General features: G+C 34.2%; 1 protein-coding gene and 1 long non-coding RNA gene across 6 annotated transcripts in view; both read right to left on the bottom strand.

Annotated features, from left to right (window-relative positions):
• The window catches only part of LOC147031276 (lipase member H-like), a 75,665-nt gene that overhangs the window by 25,199 nt on the left and 28,980 nt on the right, over nucleotides 1-21,486 (bottom strand). For all 5 annotated transcript variants that reach the window (XR_015052653.1, XM_085860994.1, XM_085860974.1 and 2 more), the window contains exon 7: nucleotides 16,906-16,995. Coding sequence is in view for 4 of the 5 variants with exons in the window: in XM_085860994.1 (XP_085717120.1) it covers nucleotides 16,906-16,995 (90 nt within the window). In the remaining variant the exon portion in view is untranslated. The remainder of the gene's footprint in view (nucleotides 1-16,905; nucleotides 16,996-21,486) is intronic.
• Nucleotides 13,306-15,659, bottom strand: LOC147031278 (uncharacterized). The gene is made up of 2 exons (XR_015052657.1): nucleotides 15,091-15,659; nucleotides 13,306-14,993 (listed from the first exon to the last, which is right to left on the bottom strand). It is a non-coding gene; the product is annotated as an uncharacterized LOC147031278 (long non-coding RNA).

The following is a 21,486-nucleotide window of genomic DNA, read 5'->3' as shown; positions in this document are numbered from 1 at the left end:
TCACTATATATGTTATGTTTATAACTTCTTATTGTATTCATTTTCCTATATTCTTCTTTCTTATTCATCAAACAATTATAATAATTTCTAAAAGTTATTGATTTCTTTATTACATATTTCTTTATTCCCTTTAACCTCTTATCAATCTGTTCACCATACTTATAAGCATATGCCTTTGCTCTCAATCCAATAAACTCACTCATTACTTTTCCACCCAACTCATCCTTAAACTTACCAATAACCTTTTCATTCTTTTTGGAAAATAACTCACTCTTCTTGCTGAAATTACTTGTATCATATACTCCAATATTTTTCTTCATATCTTCATAAACATCATCAGTTTTTATATCTAGGATAAAACTATCAGTATCCATATACAACAATGAAACATTTTCACCATACTCTTTCTTTAAGTCATTATACAAATAATCATACATCAATATCTTTGATAAATCAAGAACTGCTGTTCCAATATAAATTGGTTTATCCATTACAATACTTTCCTTTTTCATATGAATTGCAGAAAAGTTCTCTGAAAAAACCTCTTCTCTCTCAAAACTTGGTTTATTTATCAATCTCGAAGCTTCTTTCCAAGATGTTGCGAATCTAATGTTTTGCCTGTTTCTAACATTTTCCATAGTCTTTCCAAATACTTTTGTATTTGCTCTCATATCTGTATTGAATTGAATATACTTTTTCACCCAAGGACTTTGTTTAAATTTTAAAACTCTATGAATTTTAGCTACTCTCAATCCTTCTCTCAAAAACTGTTTTAAGCTTCTCTGATGCAAAACATATCCCTCTTTATCATAGAATGTTGTTAATAACTTTTCTGTTGATTTACCTTTAATATTAAAACTTTTATGATAATCACTTAACCATTCTTTCTTTGGAGTTTCTTTCTCACATGCAAAAGGAAGATCTTTATGCTTATTATGAAGATCACTCGGGTACCTCAAATCAACTTCAAAATAATAACCTTCTTCTTCGTCATTCAATTCCTCTTGAGAAGAAATAACAATATTCATCAAAGCCTTTTCATAATCCTTTTCTTCCACCCACTCTAATTTACCATAAGGCAGAGATTGAGACATTGCCCATCCATACAAATTATTAGCATCAAAAATACATCAAATAATTACTATCTTTTTCACTATCATAATTTGGAAGATATTTATTATTTGCTTTAGCATATCTTTTTGAACATACTTGTGATATTCCACCTCTCTTGGACTTCTCAATCATCAAAAGCATATCCACATCACTGATTAAATCTATATCTTGTTTTGTCATTTTCAACATTGCACTCCAAGCTAAACCAGGAGCTGTGAAATAGTGGGCAGGATCTAATCCATAACAATTTTTATTATGACAGAGTGATCTAAAAGCTTCAAACACATCAGCTAACAATAAAACATCTGTTTTTAGATATAAATCGTGATATTCTCCAAGGTTCTTTATCTTAAATATTTTCCATATTTCTTGTGCGTGTTTATATTCCTTATCACTTATCTCTTCTTCATAAAGGTTATTATAGAAACTTTCTTTTGAAGGAAGTTGTGTTTCTTTAAATCTCATAAATGAATCCATATAATCATAAGGATAAATTCCCTTACTTGTAAGAATTTTCTCTTTACTTTGAATTTCATTCCTTGTTTGAATTTCCTCTCTCGTAAGAATTCCTTCTTTAATCAGAATTTCATCTTTAATCTGAATTTCCTCTTTAGTGAGAATTTCCTCTTTTGGAAAGAATGAATTAAGATTTGGAAAAGAGTCTGTGGAGCTTAGATTTGATGCGAGGTAGGCTAGTGGTGTTCCCATAAACTTGTAAGAATCTAAAACCTAATACGAGTTAAAGGTTTTGTGAATATCATTTTTGAAAATGAAATATACTTTTGACTTGTGTTTGTTATAGCAGAAATATTCCCTGGTGTTTTTGAAAGTTCATTTATAAATAGATGTGTATCATAGTTGGCGCTGTTGTGAAGAAAGACTGGAATAAAAGAAGGTAATTTATAATTAAGATTACAACAGGAATGAGCGGGACCTCTATATTTACCAGTAAGATGACAATGGTCTCTAACTTTAGACTCCTTAATTTTCCCCTCACAAATATGACAGATATTGTTCATTCTAAATTCTAATTTTTCTTCTTTGGTTAATTTCATCGGTTCATTTGTTTCTTTCATTAATTTAGTGAGTCTTATACAATCCTTTTCAAATCGTTTTACAAACTCTTGTGAAGCATTTTTTCCACGAAAATGTTCAAGTTTGTTATACTTTTCTCCAACAGATGATTTGATATAATAACAGAAACCACAAGGAATATGTTTTTGATATTTATTTGTATATGGTTCTTTTGGATTAGGAGAAGCAGTATTTATCTTTTTAAGGATACATTCAAAATCAGCGTATATCACAAATGGGTGCATGATAGATTTATTATAATCTTCAAAATAAATCTTTTCACCAGGTTTAGGCATTGTAATTACAGCTGATTTATGATTACTACAATATTTTGAATGTTGTTCTAATCGTTCTTTTGTATGAAATGAATTAAGACATCGCTTACAAGGATATATTTTGTTTGCTGTTCTGAATACCTGAGAAGAGATTAATCTTGATAAATTATTGATGTATGTGTAATGTGAATTCTTTCCAACACTAAAATATAAAAGGTCAATGTGTGTTTCTTCATTTTTATAGTTGTTTGAAATTTTTAATATTTGAACTTTGTATCCGTTAATCCATATACATTAATAGAAAGATTATTCTTTTTCTCAAATTTAGGAATATCTGTTAATGGCATTGGGAATTTAAAATCTTTAATGTCCAAGGTATTCTCATATTTCATATATTGTTTTACTCTTTCTGAATTACATTTTGGTGGATGTAAGTGAGCAAGAACAGACCAGAGAAAACATTTATTATCATTGTTCTTAATATTAACAACTGCCTTCTTTAGTTTTATTTCTTTTGGTAATTCAATATAAGAAGAAGCTTTAAGAGGGTTTGATTTTAGAATGTGTATATCTAAAAAGATGATTTTTTTTAATATTGAATCCACTTCCTACCACTGTATTATCAACATCCTCCTCTTGTCTTGATAGTTCTTCATAAACCCCACTATTCAAAAAATCTTGAAATGATGTTATAAAATGAAGATCTGTTCTCATATAAGGAGTTTGTTCTTCATCTTGTCTTTTCATATTCATTTTCACTCCCATATAAAACTTTAAAGTTTTTATTTCTTTTAATGTCTTTTTTAATAAAATTTTCAACATCGGGTTTCACTATTTCAATTGATTCAGCTATTGATGATGGACTGGGTTCTCCAAATTGAAAAAATCCTTATTTTTATATGCCCTTTAAATGCCTCATCAGTGTTTTTAATATAATAGTCTCCCTTTACTTTAAACTCATTTTTCTTGTGTTTTTGTGATTGAAGATGTTGATTATAACTACTCTTCAAAACATCCTTTGAACAGATATCACAATGTTTTCTTTCCAACTCAAGAGGAGATATTTGATGAAATAGATTAAATGTGTGTTTGTTGGTTCGGAGGTGTTTTCTATAATGTTTATATTCGTGATTACAAACATCGCAGTACGTTGTATTCACCATATTTATAGAATAAAATGTTTGCTTAAACTAAAATTTTCTTGATGAAAATTTCGTTTAATTTATAGGTGAATCTGTGCTTAAAAACATTTTATCCTCCAACTTTTTCACTTAATAAATACAATGTTTCAAGACACAAAAGACAAGTTTCAATCAATCTCTTCATCTGTTAAAGATACTGAGAAATATGTCAAGGATGTAAAATTGAACAAAGATAAATATAACAACTATTGGATAAAAACTATTATGGTAAATAATATGAGTTCTTCAATTTCCTTCAGTGGAAGGGCTTTTAGTATACCTGGTAGAACATCAATTAAAAGTATCTCTAACAAAAGTTTCTCCTCTCCTTCTAGTAATATATTCAAAACTAGAAAAAGCAATGAAACAAGAAAAAGTATCAAAGAACAAAAACCTTATGGATGAAGCTTTAGAAAGAAAAGATAAGACCATCTGTAATATGCAAGGAGAAATTTGTATTTTTTTTCAACAACCCTAAAGATGTAAATCTTGATGAAATAAAGGATGTTAATATATCAGGTGAAATGACATTTCGTTCAATAGTAGTTAACGATAATTTTAAAATTACCTTTAATATAAAAATGTTGTCGTTGAATCTGATAATGAAAAAAAGTATATCGATATCGATGGTAATATACAACTGAAAGTATAGATGAATTTCAGTTTAAGTAAAGTTTTACTTTATAAATATGTTAGACTTTCCTGATTCTCCATATGACAAATTTGAGAATTGTCCTGCGTGTGAAAGACAGGGATTAAACACAGAGTCAAAAGCCTATAAACAATGTATATTCTGTGATTATCTTCTAATTAATGATAATAAAAAATATAAAAAGGAAAATAATTCTTTTAGATTTACACCAAAAATGAATTACTTTACAAGATTGATTAGAGAAATGAATGTAAAGTATGAGGATGATAACACACCTTTCCTTACAAGGGAAGAAACTGAACGTATAAGAGAAATGTTCAAAGGATTGTTGTTGTATATTATTCATGGATGTAATTTTCAGGGAAATATCAACACAAGATATTGTATAAATAAAATAATGGATTATCTTGAAATTAAACCTGAACTTAGGATAAAATATAGAGTTTCTAAAAAGCCAATAATAAATTAAATAACCTGTTTTTCAAATATATAAATGAATGATTTTTTACCTATTTGGGAAAATAAGATAAAATTTAACAACCATAAAAATCTCCCAAATTCATTAAGATGTCTCATAGTTGGTTCAAGTGGATGTGGAAAAACCTGCTTACTTTTAAAAATGCTCCTCACTCCCAACTTTTTAGATTATGATAATTTAATAATTTTCACAAAGTCGAGTTTTCAACCAGAGTATCAACTACTCTCACAAGGTTTTAATGCTGGTCTTCAAAAAGAAGATATAATAGGTTTATTTAAACGTCAAAAAACCTAAATGATTATAACATTGAAGATATAATTCAACTATTTTGTGATACACAGAGATGTAAAAAGAAATCAAATCTTATAACTTGTATTCTTAGTGATAATACGGATGATATACCGTCTCCCCAAGATTTGGATAAATCAAAAAGAACCTCGTTATCTTTGATGATTGTGTTAATGAGAGAAACCAAACGGTAATGGACAGCTACTACACAAGAGGGAGACATTCTTCTTGTAATTGTATTTATCTTAGTCAATCGTACTTTCAACTTCCTCGTCGTTCCATCAGAAACAATGCTAATACTTTTATTTTATTCAAGTTAAATTCAATAGATATCAATAATTTTTGGAGAGATAATTGTTCTACATTATGTAGTAAAAAGAAATTTGAGGATTATATGAAGCACACGACTGAAAAATATAAATATATTGTTGTGAAACAAGATGAGATATTAAGGGATATATTTTTTGTTTTATAAACAATTACATATATAAATGACAACTATTATTATAAATCTTGTGGGTAAATCTGCTTCTGGAAAAACTTTCATAAATCAAGGTTCTTGTGTAGTACAAATGAGAATATTGTAAATTTACTTAAAAAACACCCCGTGATACGCATTGTATCAACAACAACTAGAGCAATAAGACCTGGAGAAGTAAAAGGTGAAGATTATCACTATATTTCAGTGGAGGAACATATGCGATTGAGGAATGAAGGACAAATATTTGAGGAGGTTTCTCTTGGTACAACAAAATATTCACATTGTAAGAGTGAGTTAAAGAAACTAAAATCTGGTGGTGTTGGGATATTAGAAACTAATCCAGAAGGAACGAGACAAATTATTAAATATCTGAGCGGAGTGAAGATTTTATCATTCGGTTTTGATGTTGATGAAGAAACTCAACACAAACGTATGAAAAGCAGAGATGCAAGGATTAGTGAAGAAGAAATTACAACTCGCATTAATGTTAATAAAGAATTTGATGAAATATTTAAAGAAAAGGATTTATTTGAACACATCTACTTGAATGATGAAGAAAAGGAAAATTTCCCTGTTGATCTTTACAATTCATTAAATGATATTTTACAATAAATAAATGGATACAAAAGAAAGAGCAAGAAGATTTAAGGAACATCAAGAGTTGGTTTCAAAAGTTGTAAAACAACAGGAAGACATAAAGAAGAAACGCAGACAGAAACTAACGGGCGAAGAAGCATTTGAAAAAACAAGAGAAATTTTTTAAACCACTTTTAAAAACTTCCCAAGAAAAATGAAAGATGTTTCCACAGTTCCCACAGTAGAATATACTCCTAGAAAGCTTCAAATGTTAAAAGATTTCAGTCAAATGACGGAGGAAGAATTAGAGCATTTAGGAGAATTAGAATATGATGATGAAGGTTTATTTCAACAACTGGAAGAGATTAATCAACCCCCTGATTATATTGTGAATGCTGTTCAAAACAATGAATATTCAGCGGATTCAAAAACCAAAGCAGGACTCATTCCAACAGAACAACCAGCAATATTTCATCTTGTTAAAGAAAAGGTATTGATATTTAATGATGAATTAAGGTTCTTTAAGTTCTGCTCAACCCCCTGTTAAACTAACTCCGAGATTAATGTTTCTTCTCACAAAAGATGGAAGACAAGGTTCAACTGTGAGGGATGAATCAAAGTATATTGATAAACCATTGGATATGGAAAATAATGATGATAGAGTATATATTGATTTGCTGAACACTCTAAATTATAAGGTTATTCTTTCTGGTAAAAGTAGGAAGAATGAGAAGGAGAAACACATTATTCAGGCTTTAAGTATCCTTGGTTCAGGTATTAGTTTTCTTCCAAATGACCCATCGCAATTAGTTAATAGACTGTTATTGTTGTTCGGCAGTAAGAAGGCTGGAAATAACAATTGTTTTAATGAAGCATCAGCCATTTTAGATCAGTTGATGAACATGAAAATAATTAATAAATCTCAATATAAAGACATTTTATCTCATATTAAATAAGATGAGAAGCACAATCCTGAGTTTTAATTTCACAACAAGCGACCACACATCTTCATTCCCATACCCACTACAACTTGACACAACAAAAGAATATGAGGCATCTTTATTGTCCATGGAGACTTATAATACCTTATTTAATATAACCGAGAAAAATGACAAGTTTAGTTATAATCCGGGAAGTGGATACAAAACGATAACAGTCTCATCCCGGAGCATACGAGATTTCTCAAATATCTTCCGAAATTGCTCGCCTTATGAAAGAACAGGGTGATGAACCAAAAAATATTATTATAAACATTCAAAAACATACTTCAAAATCAACGATTAAAGTTAAAAATAACTACAAGGTTGATTTCACAATTGATAATTCATTTAGAGAGTTATTAGGTTTCTCCTCAAAAAGATTGAAACTAATGGGACGCTTTTACAGTGATAATGTCATTCAAATATCCTCAGGAATAAATTCGGTGTTAATTCACTGTGATTTGATTGATGGTGCTTATAATGATGGATTAAAAACAAATACAATATTTTCATTCAGCGCATACTCAACCCCAATTGGTTATAAATTCAATATGGAGCCTAAAAATTTGGTTTATCTACCTGTGTCAGGAAAACCATACACAGAGTAAATTTTAGGATAACCGACCAAGATAATCGTGTGATCTCTTTTAATGGAGAAGTTATATCCATCAGAATTCACCTACGTGAAGTTTTTCAATAAATAAATACGATGGTTATTGTGAGGAAGCACGAGTTGGGAAAATATAAAATAATTACAGGGGATGGGATGTTCCTTTCCCCGTACTACAAGGGTGAAGGTATGTATCTTGGTAGAGGATACTATAAACCTAAGAGACAAAGGGGTGTCGGACATCAATTTAGAGGAGATGGGATAATTGATACTCTCATGGGTATTGGTTCAACTATTCTTAAACATAAAGACCTAATTGGTTCAACTGCTTCTGCTGTGGGAAATGTAGCAGGTGCTGTAAAGAGTATAAAAGATGCTCAGAAAGAATCTCATAAATTACAAGCAATAAAAGAAATTAAGAAAGGTAAAACTCAGTTGTCCCCCCAAGAACGACAGAAAATAATTCAAATACTTGGATCAGGGTTTCAAAAGTTTTAACATCTTTTTTCCTAAATAAATACAAGTATGGAAGCAATTGATAGTATCTATGATTTGGATGATACTATTATTATCTCAAACTCCACTAAAAAAGAAGATTACTTCAAGGTAAATGCAATAACTGGAACAGACTGGAATACAAATGGTACAAAAAGTTTTGAAATAAATAATCAACAAACCTATTTGAATCTCTCCGAAAGTTTCTTGTTGTGTAAATTTAAATTCACTAAGGCTGGGAATAACACAAACCATACACTTGTAAATGATTTCTTCTGGAAAATGTTTGATAGTGTGCGATTGTATATTGGAACACAAGAAGTTGAAGCGGTTGATTATGTCTCTGCTGTATCTGAAATGATGAAATTTACACTCTATACATTCAGTGATAGAATGGGAAAGGGGTCTGTCGAAGGTTTTATTCCTGATATGTCAACGGAAACAAACACAGACCCTGGGTATACTCAAAGGAAAGGAATGTATAATGATGATACAAAAGCAGAAAATAGTTTTACTGTGGCAGTTCCTCTTAAAGGTATATTTGGATTTTGTGATTATGATAAAGTTCTGTATGGTCTTAAAATTAGATTTCAACTACAAAGGAATGATAATGAAAATAGATTGCTTTTTGGTGTTGGTAATGCTTTGGTGATCAGAATAAATTTGTAATTGAGGAGATGAGTTGGTATATCAGTGAATATACTCCTAATCTTAAAACAGAAGAGATGTTGAATCGAAGACTTAACTCAAAAGAAACCACTCAGTGTATCATACCTCAAAAGAAGATGTCAACACGTTAAACTCAATCAAACTACTTACACGTGGAATTTGGGTGTTCTGGAAGGAAAGCCAATGATATCTGTGGATGATTTTTAAAAAGCCAGATGGTGATACTGCGACTGATAAGAATAATGCATTGAGTGATAATGCTAAGGTGAAACAACTTCGCTTTCTCTAGATGGAACATTTTATCCACGAGATAGATTGGAAATTAATTGGGAAAAAATGATTTTGCTGAAGCATACAAGTCTTACCAAAAGGTGTGTGAAAGTAATGGAAATAAAGAACCTATTTTGGATATGACAGCATTTAAAAGTTTGTATACAATCTATACGCTTGACCTGAGCGCTCAAAAGGAAACTATAAAGTCTAATCGAGTGGATACTTCCCTATACATTGAAAGAGGAGAGAGTGAAGAAGTTGATACATATTGTTTGCTTTTGGAAGAAACAGAATTGCAGATTAATACAGTTAATGGTGTGATGATTAGTCTCACATAATTTTTTGTTAAATAAATGAGTGGCAAAGTACCAACTGGGGTATATGTTAATCAAATCAATCTTCATAAACTATCATCTTGTGTTCAAAATCAAAAGCCTTGTACGATTAACGTTAATACAATTCAGAGAAAAGGAGCAGTAAGAATTGATGTTTTGCTCACAAGAGAACAGGTTAAAATCTTGAATGACACTGGCTCACTTAAAATTTAAAATGACAAAACCAATGTTGAAAAAATATTCAATAAGAGAGACGAGTGGAGGATTTCTCCCATTTCTAATTCCTTTATTTGCTGGTTTAAGTGCGGTTGGAGCATTGACGGGTGGTATTTCAACAGCGGTCAAAACTGCCAACGAAAGGAAGGCTCAACTCCAGGCTCAAAATAATTGGAAAGACATAACAAAGAGTTGGAGAAACAAATTAGTGGAAGTGGTGTAATTGTAGATTTTGCTGAAAAACTTGAAGGTCTGCCTGATAAAGCGAGATTGTTAGTTGGAGATATGCTTTCTTCTATAGCACAAGCAGGTGTAAAATTAACGAAAAGAGGTAATGGATTATATCTTTCTAATAAATAAATGAGCATTGATGAGTGGTTGAAAGAATTTGGAAAGAATACAACATCAAATTTACAACTTGCCAAATATTGTAAGAAATTAAAAATTCATAATGTGGTTATTTGTATGAGAGATGAATTAACAAATGTGTCGAAACATACAAAGAATATTATTATGAACTTAGAAGATAATGATGGGAACGGTTCTCATTGGGTTTGTATTTTTAATAGTCAAGACAAATATTATTTTGATAGTTTTGGTCTTCCACCACCTGTTGAAGTCATAAAATTCTTACAGAATGGTGTTTATCAAACATTTCAAGTCCAAGATTTAAATTCCAAGTGTTGTGGTCAATTATGTCTATATGTGTTATTTCAACTCAACAAAAATAAAAAATTTTATGATATTATTTTTAATCTAATATAAATGACTTATGTTGGTAAAGATGGTTCTATCTTTGGTGTATCTCAAGAACTGATATTGATTTATCAAATTATTACACAAAGGCACAGGCTGAACGATATAAATATAATATAAACAAAAATATTAACATGAAAAAAATGCTTATAAATTAAAAATTATCCAAGCCCGACTGACGCGAATGACTTGGTGAGATTGCTATTTATCACAATATATATACTTAAATAAAACGGCTGTGTATTCTAAAGATACAGAAGTGTTGATATTATCTCCAGGTCATACAGAATTTACAGTTTGAATTAAAATAAATTTTTATAAAGAAAGGGGGATCGGTTGTATGAGAATAGAACAATGGGGGTATGATATGAATGATTTAGGGTATAATTGGTCATTTAAAATTAACCTCGAAGACCTGGAACAATTAAATCAGTCTCGTAAGGAAGAATATTATCCACTTGGTATCGAGAATGAGTTTTGTGGAGCCACGATTAGTAAACAACAAATAAAAGAATTTAATAAGGGTAAATATAATAATGGTTTTGCCCTTGTTTATCTCATGAAAACAGAAAAACAGGATTATATATAATAAGTAAGGAAATACAAAATGATTTAACTATGGGAAGATGGGGAGGTGTTTCGTGTCATAATATTATTCTAACATATATTTCTAATACATAAATGACAGCAAGAAGGCTTCAAGAAAATTATCATTTCTGTGTTCAAGCATACCTTCAAGAAAAGGGTATTCGGTATTTTAATAAATATGTTCTACAACATAAGAATGAGGTATTTTCAATAAAAGATTGGCATTATGCTGATGTTGATAAACCAACAACTTTAGATTTAATTAGAATGTTAAATAATGAAAAAATTATAAGGTTAAGAAAAGGTAAGGCTCTTTTAGAAATTCAAAAGAAATTTTATTGGTATCCTGTTGTAAAAAATTATTTTGGATACAGGAATAACAAGAAATCCTGATGAATATATGTATAATATTCTATGGGGTGTAAACGATTCAAGTATAGTAAGGGATGAGGAAGGAGTTGAAGAAGAGAGGGAAGAGGAGGAAAAGGAGGAGGAGGAGAGAGAGAAGGAGGAAAGAGAGAAGAGAGAGAGGGAGGAAAGAGAGAGAATGAATAAATATCAAAATATGGAAACCAGTGAGATTCAAAAAGAATAGAGGTATTAAAGAAATTAACTTATCTCACCAGGGAGGAATACAAAGAATTAAAAAGTCTATTTGCAATACTTTCGACAAGACTATCGACATCGAGAAGACATGTATTTTAATTCAAGTTTTTTCTTAAATAAATGGAGGAGAGAGTGAAGGCATTTCTAAGGATTCTTTATGTTTTAAAAATTAAGATTCAAATGTGCATGTTGGAAACTAAAAGGTTTTTGCACTCTGCAGAAATTTTTCTCATAAATAAATGAGTTATTGTCTCAAATGTAAAAAGAAAACTAATACTAAAAATATTTCATATATTAAAAGTAAAAATAACAGGGTTATACAAAAAGGTATATGTTCGGTGTGTGGTTCAAAAAAATCAATTTATCTCCAAACACAAACTCGGAGGAGATATACAAAAGTTTTTATCAGGAAGTAAATTTACAACTACTGGAATACCAGGGGAATTACATCTTCCAGGGTATTCTTTCTGTGGTCCAGGCACAAACTTGGATAAAAGATTAGATGAGGCAGACAATCCTAAATCCTGGAGTGAACCAATCAATAGAGTTGATGAAGTGTGCATGAGACACGATATTGATTATGGGAATACCACAACGTTGGAAGAAAAGCATGAAGCCGATAGAGAAATGTTATATAATTTGTCTCTGATACAAAATCCAACCTTGAGAGAAAAAGTTGATAGGTTCATCGTGAAGAAGATGATTAGTGCTAAATTGAAACTTGGACTTGGAAATTCAAAAACTTATAGGCTCTAATGATGCCATTAAGACTGAAGAGCAATTAGCTGATGAATTACATAAACCAATATTCACAAAGTTTCAGAGAAGGAAAGTTTATTCCAAGGAAGTTGATTATATCTGGTCTGCTGATTTGATTGAACTCAATAATGATAAGGGGTACAAGTATGCTTTAACCGTTATTGATTTGAGGAGTAGATATGCGTGGGTTGTCCCTTTAAAAAACAAAACAGGTAATACTCTTATGTTAGCTTTTCAACAGATATTTAATAAAAGTAAGAGAAAACCTAAGAAATTGTGGACTGATGAGGGTAGAGAGTTTTATAACAAGACATTTATGAATTTTCTAAAAATAACAGTATTACATTATACAGTACCTTTAATGAAGGGAAGGCAGTTGTTGTTGAACGTTTTAATCGTACCTTAAAAGAGAGACTATATAAAAAATTCACACAACTCGGTTCACAACAATGGTCATCTTTTATTCAGGATATTGTGGATAAGTATAATGACACGATTCACACGTCAACGAATATGAAGCCATCAGAAACATTTACAAAATTAAAATATGAAAAGAGATTAATGTCAGAAAACCTAAGTTCAAAGTTGGTGATATCGTAAGAATATATAGGTGGAAATCTCATTTTGAAAAGGGTTTTACTGAACGATGGACGAAAGAACTTTTTAAAATTGTTGATGTAATAGATACAGTTCCTTGGACTTATAAAATATATGATTTGGAAGGGGAAGAGATTTTAGGTTCATTTTTTTCACAGGAATTACAAAAGACAAAACTAAGCAGATAATACACCTTTGTGGACACTCGAGGGTCAAGTCCGAGGTGTATAACAGTATATAATGTGTGTCAAGGGGGACGTTCTTAGATCTGTGAACCCCAAACACAGAATCCTCAACTGAATAGTCAAGGCTTAACTTTTGTTTGTGTGTGTGTGTGCAATGGGAGCAATAGGTTGGCGCTTCACTCCCTCCTACTATACACCGTTGTGGACACTCGAGGGCCAAGTCCGAGGTGTATAACAGTATATAATGTGTGTCAAGGGGGACGTTCTTAGATCTGTGAACCCCAAACACAGAATCCTCAACTGAATAGTCAAGGCTTAACTTTTGTTTGTTGATGTGTATGTGTGTGTGTGTCCCAACCCTCACATTCAAAATCTCAACCCCAACCCTCACATTCAAAATCTCAACCCCAACTCAATCCTCACCCAACACAGTCTTTTTCAAAATGAGATTTCCACCTATATATATGTATATTTTACGTTTTTTTTTTTTTTTTTTTTCTCTTCTTCCAATTCTGTCTTTTAAGGCTTTCAGGTTTGATGACATAAAAAGGGGGAGTAAGCCTGCACTTTCTTCCCAGAACTTTCTTGATCTTGCTCCCATCAAGCACCATCCGACAAAGAACTACATCGATAGGTTTAGATCCCAAAGAGTGATAGCAACTCCAAAAGTCTCCAAAATATAAATAAATAAAATAATAATAATAATAATAAATAAATAAATAAATAAATAAAAGCCCCCAAAAAAGTTTCAAGTGTTCAACATAAACCCAACTTTCCAAGTCTTCAAGGTATAACCACATTCCCGTTGAGTTTCCAAGATATGTATCACATTGTGAGTTATCAATCCAGAACCCACATTTCAAGTATTCAAAGTAAAACCAACTTACAAAGTCTCTTAAGGATAACTCATTTACTGATTTTTTCAAAATTTGTGAGTCTCCAAGGTAGGACCCATATTTAGAACCATCTTGGCAGAACCCTTTTCCTGAGTCTCCAAGGTAGTTATTTAAACCATCAAGGCAGAACTCATTTACTGATTTTTTCAAAATTTGTGAGTCTCCAAGGTAGGCCCCATATTTAGAACCATCTTGGCAGAACCCTTTTCCTGAGTCTCCAAGGTAGTTATTTAAACCATCAAGGCAGAACTCATTTACTGATTTTTTTCAAAATTTGTGAGTCTCCAAGGTAGGCCCCATATTTAGAACCATCTTGGCAGAACCCTTTTCCTGAGTCTCCAAGGTAGTTATTTAAACCATCAAGGCAGAACTCATTTACTGATTTTTTTCAAAATTTGTGAGTCTCCAAGGTAGGCCCCATATTTAGAACCATCTTGGCAAAACCCTTTTCCTGAGTCTCCAAGGTAGTTATTTAAACCATCAAGGCAGAACTCATTTACTGATTTTTTCAAAATTTGTGAGTCTCCAAGGTAGGCCCCATATTTAGAACCATCTTGGCAAAACCCTTTTCCTGAGTCTCCAAGGTAGTTATTTAAACCATCAAGGCAGAACTCATTTACTGATTTTTTTCAAAATTTGTGAGTCTCCAAGGTAAAACTTGTATTCTGGCTCATCAAGGTATAACTTGTTCAGTGGGTATTGTCTTGATAACTCACAATGAGTACTATTGCTGTAAAACTCTTTTTCAGGATTTTGCTGGTCTCCAAGGTATAACTCTTTGGTTGTTTCATCCAGGACGTACTCGTTCTGTGGGTCTTGGTCGCTCATAAGGTCTTCAACCAAGCCAACAATTTCGCCCCAAGTTGTAGCAAAAAGCAGTATTTTCATTTCGTATTTCAGACACAATTTCCTGTGAGAGAAAATAATAATGTATTAATTAAGTTATTTAATTATTAAATGAGTATGCTTCAATCAAAGTTTGAAAATAGGAAAATAAAAAATCTTACCTCAATAGATAAGAGGTTTGAATCCAGTTCATCAACTTGAAGGTTTAGTTCCATAGAAGACAGAGAGTTCCAAGGAACACTAAAGTCATCCCACTCAAGGTCTTCAACCAAGCCAACAATTTCCCCCAAGTTGTAGCAAAAGCAGTATTTTCAGATACAATTTCCTGTGAGAGAAAATAATAATGTATTAATTAAGTTATTTAATTATTAAATGAGTATGCTTCAATCAAAGTTTGAAAATAGGAAAATAAAAAATCTTACCTCAATAGATAAGAGGTTTGAATCCAGTTCATCAACTTGAAGGTTTAGTTCCATAGAAGACAGAGAGTTTGAGACAAGCACACAGAACACCATTGCCAGCAAGAACAAATGTTTAAAATGGAGCCTGGGTTTGAAGCTTTTATAGAGAAAGACTGGTGGGTGTGGTTTCCTTGGAAATTCCCTGGGCAAGCCTAGGCAAGCCTTCATTGGGAAATTTTTCAAAACCATAACATCCTGTAATTTTCTAGTGATTTCTTTGTGAGTCAGAGATGAACTGGAAATGATGTAAGAGTAGGCGGAGCTTAGGAAAAGTGGGCGTGGCTTAGAAAAATACCTTATGAAAAGTGGGCGGAGCTTAGCAAAAAGTGGGCGGGGCTTAGGAAAAGTGGGCGTGGCTTAGAAAAAATATCTTATGAAAAGTGGGAGGAGCTTAGCAAAAGTGGGCGGAGCTTAGGAAAAGTGGGCGTGGCTTAGAAAAATTACCTTATGAAAAGTGGGCGGGGCTTAACAAAAGTGGGCGGGGCTTAAAGAAAAGTGGGCGGGGCTTAACAAAAAATAACCTGTGGCTCAGGAGGTGGTCAAACAAGAGCATTAAGAGAAGTTTATCATTTCGTAATGGCACAAAAGGGGTATCTTAAAAAATATAAAGATTCAAATGTTTTGTTTGTCAATATTTTAGATGGGGATTATTGTGCAAAGAAAATTAAACTATTGAAGGAATTTGAGAATGAACAAATCTTTATAGGTTCAATGAGTGAGCTGTTCAACCCCCAGGTGTTCAATTCAATGAGGTTCAACCTCCAAGTTAAAAGGGGAGACAAATAAATATACCTTGGGATAAAAAGGGGATTTATTTTTAGGGAAAAAAAATATAAATCGCTGAAAATCCCCCATTCATTTACATGGGGAAAAGTGAGCCAGAATCAGTATTCTTACCCTACATATATATATATATATATATATATATATATATATATATATATATATATGGTATAAGATTGGGGCAGTTGGGATTACACATTTTTAAAGAAGAAGGCGCTTCCAACCAAAAGTAAAAAAAAAAACAAGATCAACTCTGCTAATTTGAACAAAAAAAGTGAGAGCAGAGCCGGTCTCAGGCAATGTTTCACCGGCTTCATCGGGTACAATAGATTCGGATTAGGATCCAAATTGCCTGTTCACAGACAGACAGACAGACAAACAGACATATGTTGTGAAAACAGCCTTTCGCCACCTTCGGTGGTAGATGTATCTAAAGCACAACACAGAATTTACGAAAATTATCATCCAAAATACATTATGATACATATCGTGGTAGCGCTATCTATATTGCAAAACAACTTTTTTGGGGAATGTCTAACACTAATGACTATTATAATGACACATTGCATGAAGACCTCATTCCTTCCATATGGTTCTGCTTTTGAAGCATTGTTATGGCAGCAGGGTTGATGGAAAGTAGGTAGGGGAGGGGGGAGTGGAAGGACTTTGAGAGAAGCAACAAAGATCTATAATATGAAGTAGAATTGCAATAAATCAATGGGATATGCTCACTCTTGAGAAGGGTGCTGGGACATCCCGGTTGATCCTCTCCTCCACTGAGGTAATAATCAATGTGACCAATTGGCTCCTCAATTCCAAATTCTGCAACACTCAATCAGTGAACCATGTCATCATATACACACAAAGGTCTATCAAAAATACATAATAAAATAAATGAAAACCTCAGCAATCCATAGCAACCACAACAATCACATTAATCTGCAATCAAAGGTTTTCAAAGTATTCAAATGGTTTGACAAATTCAGGCCAAATGCTGTTTGGATTTGTTGTTTATCCACTAATGCTTTTGTGATGCACTTAAAAGTCCACCGATTTATACTCCTCACTCCATATTGCATGTGTTAGCAAAGTGACATGATCAAATGTTCATTCCCTACACCACCGAAGGTGGATGGAGGTAATGTTCTCACCCTCGTCTGTCTGTTTGTTTGTTTGTGTGTTTGTTGGTCTGTGTGCAAAATATCTCAAAAAGTTGTGGACGGATTTGGATCTATGTGTCAACAAGTTTTTGTCAGAAGAAAAAAACAACTTCTCACTGCTCCTGCCGCTGGGTCTTAGTCTCGTCATTAGGTTTGTCATTGAGACCAGGGTGATCCTGCAACATATGAGTAGCCTTCCACTGTGTGGTGACCCAAGAGGCAATAACGAGCATGGCTGTGTACCATGGCTATTAAGGGGTCTTGGTTACATGGTGTCAAAAAAAAATAAGTGTAAGCTGCCTTGTTTTTTATGGTGGGACTGTAGATTTCTGGCAAATAATAGTATAATGGCTCGCTCATTATTCAAAACTCATCCTGACAATAGAAATGTAAATACAGGCGGTATTGCAAAAGTCGAGTGTGGGTCAGTGAGGTGTTGTCAAACAGTTCACCAAGTAGAGAACATTGATAAGGTGGTAAGTGTGTAATCTCAATGGGTCGGAAGGATCGGTTGGTTTACTGGACTATCAACACTGCACCACAGGATTATATATGGAGAGATAAATGTGGCCACAATTTGGAGCAATAAAAAGTACACCAATTAGAGCGAGTACAATGTATCACCTTTGTTTGGCCTTACTTGCAGAGAGGAGTGAAGATTATGCTGGCAGAGCCAGAGTCTGGTTGTGGTTTTTGTGGATGTGCAAGTGTTTGCATGTGCTCTTTGGCTCTTCCTGGATTGGGCTCTCTGTCTCTCTGTTACTTGCCCTTATCTCCTGGTGTAACTTGTACATTTGGTAGGCTGCAGAGCCTTGCTTTGATGGCTTATTGTTCACGAGGTATTGCTGAGCGACGATGATGCTTGGTTATGACGGTGTACGCCACTTGTGTGAAAACCCTGATTAGTGGTGAGATGTTTTCTCCTCATAATAGTAGTTTTCAATTTGATCAGAGGATTCATATTTTCACTTCCTTGGAGACTCAGTTAGTGCAGTAATCAGCAAGAAGAGCATTGGATGGAAAGTTTCAAGAATAATTAAGTCATTCTTCTCTCTGAATTTAATCACACTCTTCCCTTCAGGGCTTCAATGCAGACAGTTCAAAACCATCTCGTGTCACCACCCCTCTCCACACCCACCACCCCATCCACAATATTTTTACCCCCCCCCCCATGAACCCTACTTGACCCAGTCCTCTTTATTGAATGTTTGCATTTTCTCTCCATCTCTCTCTTTTGCTGTTCATTCATTTCCTTATTTATTTGATCAAACTCTATCCCTTTGTCCATGTGTTCCCTTTTCAGCCTGACACTGCACTCTTCTGTGTGAATAAACTTGCAAATTTTTGTGAGCAATGCCATAAAAAGTGAACGTGCCAATGTTATTTAAATGAAGTCTGAAGAATCCTATTTTCTAAATATTCCTTCTTTCTTTTCTCCATACATAGCTTCACTTTTCCCCCAGTCCTGCTGTAAATCTATTACGGGCATAGACGTGTCCTATGAATTAACGAGCAGATTTACCCGGCAGTGCGAGGGAGGAGAAATGTAAATAAGTAACTTTGTAGCCAAAGGAAATTTGGAATTTGTAATACCCTCGACCACTACCACCAGGTGGCGCTACATGGTACACATTTACATAGACAATTTACACCTCCCTCCCCCCCCCCCCCCCGTGTGAGGCTGTGGCCACATAGCCGATGTTACCCAGCACACAAAGTTGTCGACGTACCCAGAGTTTGGAGTTTTTAACTTAAAAGATGTGGGCGTGCATAGAACACATACAAACAGAGAGAGCGAGGGGGAGAGATTTTAGTCTTTTATAGGTATAGATTTTCCACCCCACTGAGCAGTGTCTCCTTTACCTTCCTGTGCATTTTAACATTTCATATAGCAGAAAGAGTAAACCATGTCGATGATGGCATGCCCAGGTGCAGTACTCTCAATACTGATATCCAGTCGTGGACTTAACTAGTCATATCGGCCAAAAGCATTTTCTTGTGTGCAAAGTCGAGGCTTGTACAAGAGCGACAACACAGAATGGACCAGGACATAACACAAAAAGAAAAACACAGTGGAATGTGAGGAAACACATCAACAGCAAGGTGGAGGGACACAACAGAGAATCACTTGGAAGAAGAATGGGCATGGAGAATAATATCAAAGGGAGGGTAAAGAGGACACAGGGGGGTGAACAAGCTGGATCCAAGGTTGTTACACAGTACACAGAAAGAAGAAGAAGGAGAAGAGGGGGAAAACTGGGGGTGAAACAGAAATGGAACAAAAAATGAAAAGAATATGAGAGAGATGGAGGAAACCACAATAAACTACAAAGGAAAAGTTGTGCTTGGGGAGAATTAATGAAGGTAAAATGGGGGTGCCCTGAGATGGTGATCAATAGATGTCCTGAAGTTCTGTCGGGAACAATGGGATTGAGCAGACTGAGAACTGTTGGCTCTACAGAGAAAAACAAACATGTGGAGGTGAGCAGTGAGCCTGGATTATGGGAGAGTCACCAGAAGTGGGTTACTAGCAGACCACATGCACCCTGTAGAAACCTGGGGAGGACAGAGCAAGGAAAGGGCAGTGGGTGCAAAACCAAAAAGGAAGTGGCAGAAGATAGAGAGGTTGCAACTGCAATGCAAGAGTAAGAGACCCAGTGACTCAGCACTATTGCAGGAGATTCCAATGATCTTGAGGGCATTTGTTTTGATGGCATCAAGAAGTGCAAGATGTGAAGCAGGGCCACCAGCCCAAAGGGGAGAGCAGTTTGACATCGAGCTGTGGATGAAGACCTTGTCAGCTGATAAAAGTTTAGAATTGCCAAGGAAAGACTTTTCACAACTGTGGATGCTCAGTCATTGTCTTGCTTTGGAGGCCAACCTTGATATGTGGTTTTCCAATGAAAGATCATCGCTGATGGTGAGGCCCAAAGATTTGAGTGACTGAACTTCTCCAAAGGTTTGTTAAAGAGCAGGTTTTGGGTCGCTGATGACTTCGCATGATTCGAAGGTTGTAAGCACATTAATAATCGTTGGGAAATTATTTTCTTACATTTGAAACTCAAAATCTGCTAAAATTAACTTTTGAGTCAAAACTTTTGTCAGTGATCGAAAAACAGTCCGGAAGTTACCGAAGATCCGATGACGTCATGTTCTCCGAAAACTTCGTGTACATTCGGAAACGGCGTGTGAACAAGGCGAGATGCGAATCAGAGAGTGATTTGAGCGGCGTTGAAATTGAGTGTTTTCATTCCGATATTGCCGAGGACGAGTCGGAGGACGATGGGAATGTATACTATGGAGTTTCTGGCCCTGAGCCATATAAATTTGAGCCACTTACAAGTGCAAGAAAACGGCCTATTTTGTGTACAAGTGACTGCCAGCTCAGGGAGGACGGAAACCTCCCGTGGAGCAGAAGGGCGAAAGCTCGCTTGATCTTGATTTTCAGTATGAATACAGACCGTGAAAGCGTGCCCTCGTGATCCTTTTGACTTTTTGGGTTTTAAGCAAGAGGTGTCAGAAAAGTTACCACAGGGACAACTGTCTTGTGGTGGCCAAGCGTCAATAGCGACGTCACTTTTTGATCCTTTGATGTCGGCTCTTCCTATCATTACGAAGCAGAATTCGCCAAGCGTTGGATTGTTCACCCACTAACAGGGAACGTGAGCTCGCAAGAATAAGGTAAGTTTGGTGCAATTTGAGCTTTTATTCGTCGAGTTATGAATGTTTCAAGTTGAGGGCGCCTGGCGCGTATGGCCGCGGCTGCCTTGGCTAGATCTAGGCCGCAGCGTTTTTTCCACAAAGATGAGGTTTAAAAAATAATTTTTCATCCTAATAAAGGTTGTCATCACATGCCTGACTTGGTAAGCTGTCGGATTATGTAAAGATTGTTCGTGGATGGCTGAATATTACGGTTTTATGACTTTGACAAGATAATTTTAAATAATGCCGTGAATTCCTGTGGTGAATTGAGATTTTTGCTTCGATCGATGTTGCAGGTTCGTTTTAAAGTCGATTCAAATTCTGTTTTCGGTTTTTGCAGTCGCTTAGGATGCTTGACACTCGGTAGTTGTGAAGTTTGTAAAATTCCGATATTTTATAAGGTTTATGTTCGATGGCGCGCAGGACCTCGGGCGCCTTGACTAGATGTTAG

This window comes from Eptatretus burgeri, chromosome 2, assembly GCF_056783735.1.
Source record: "Eptatretus burgeri isolate ZD-2024b chromosome 2, Ebu_testis_v1, whole genome shotgun sequence".
Taxonomy (NCBI): Eukaryota; Metazoa; Chordata; class Myxini; order Myxiniformes; family Myxinidae; genus Eptatretus; species Eptatretus burgeri.
This window is presented reverse-complemented; position numbering and strand designations above follow the sequence as displayed.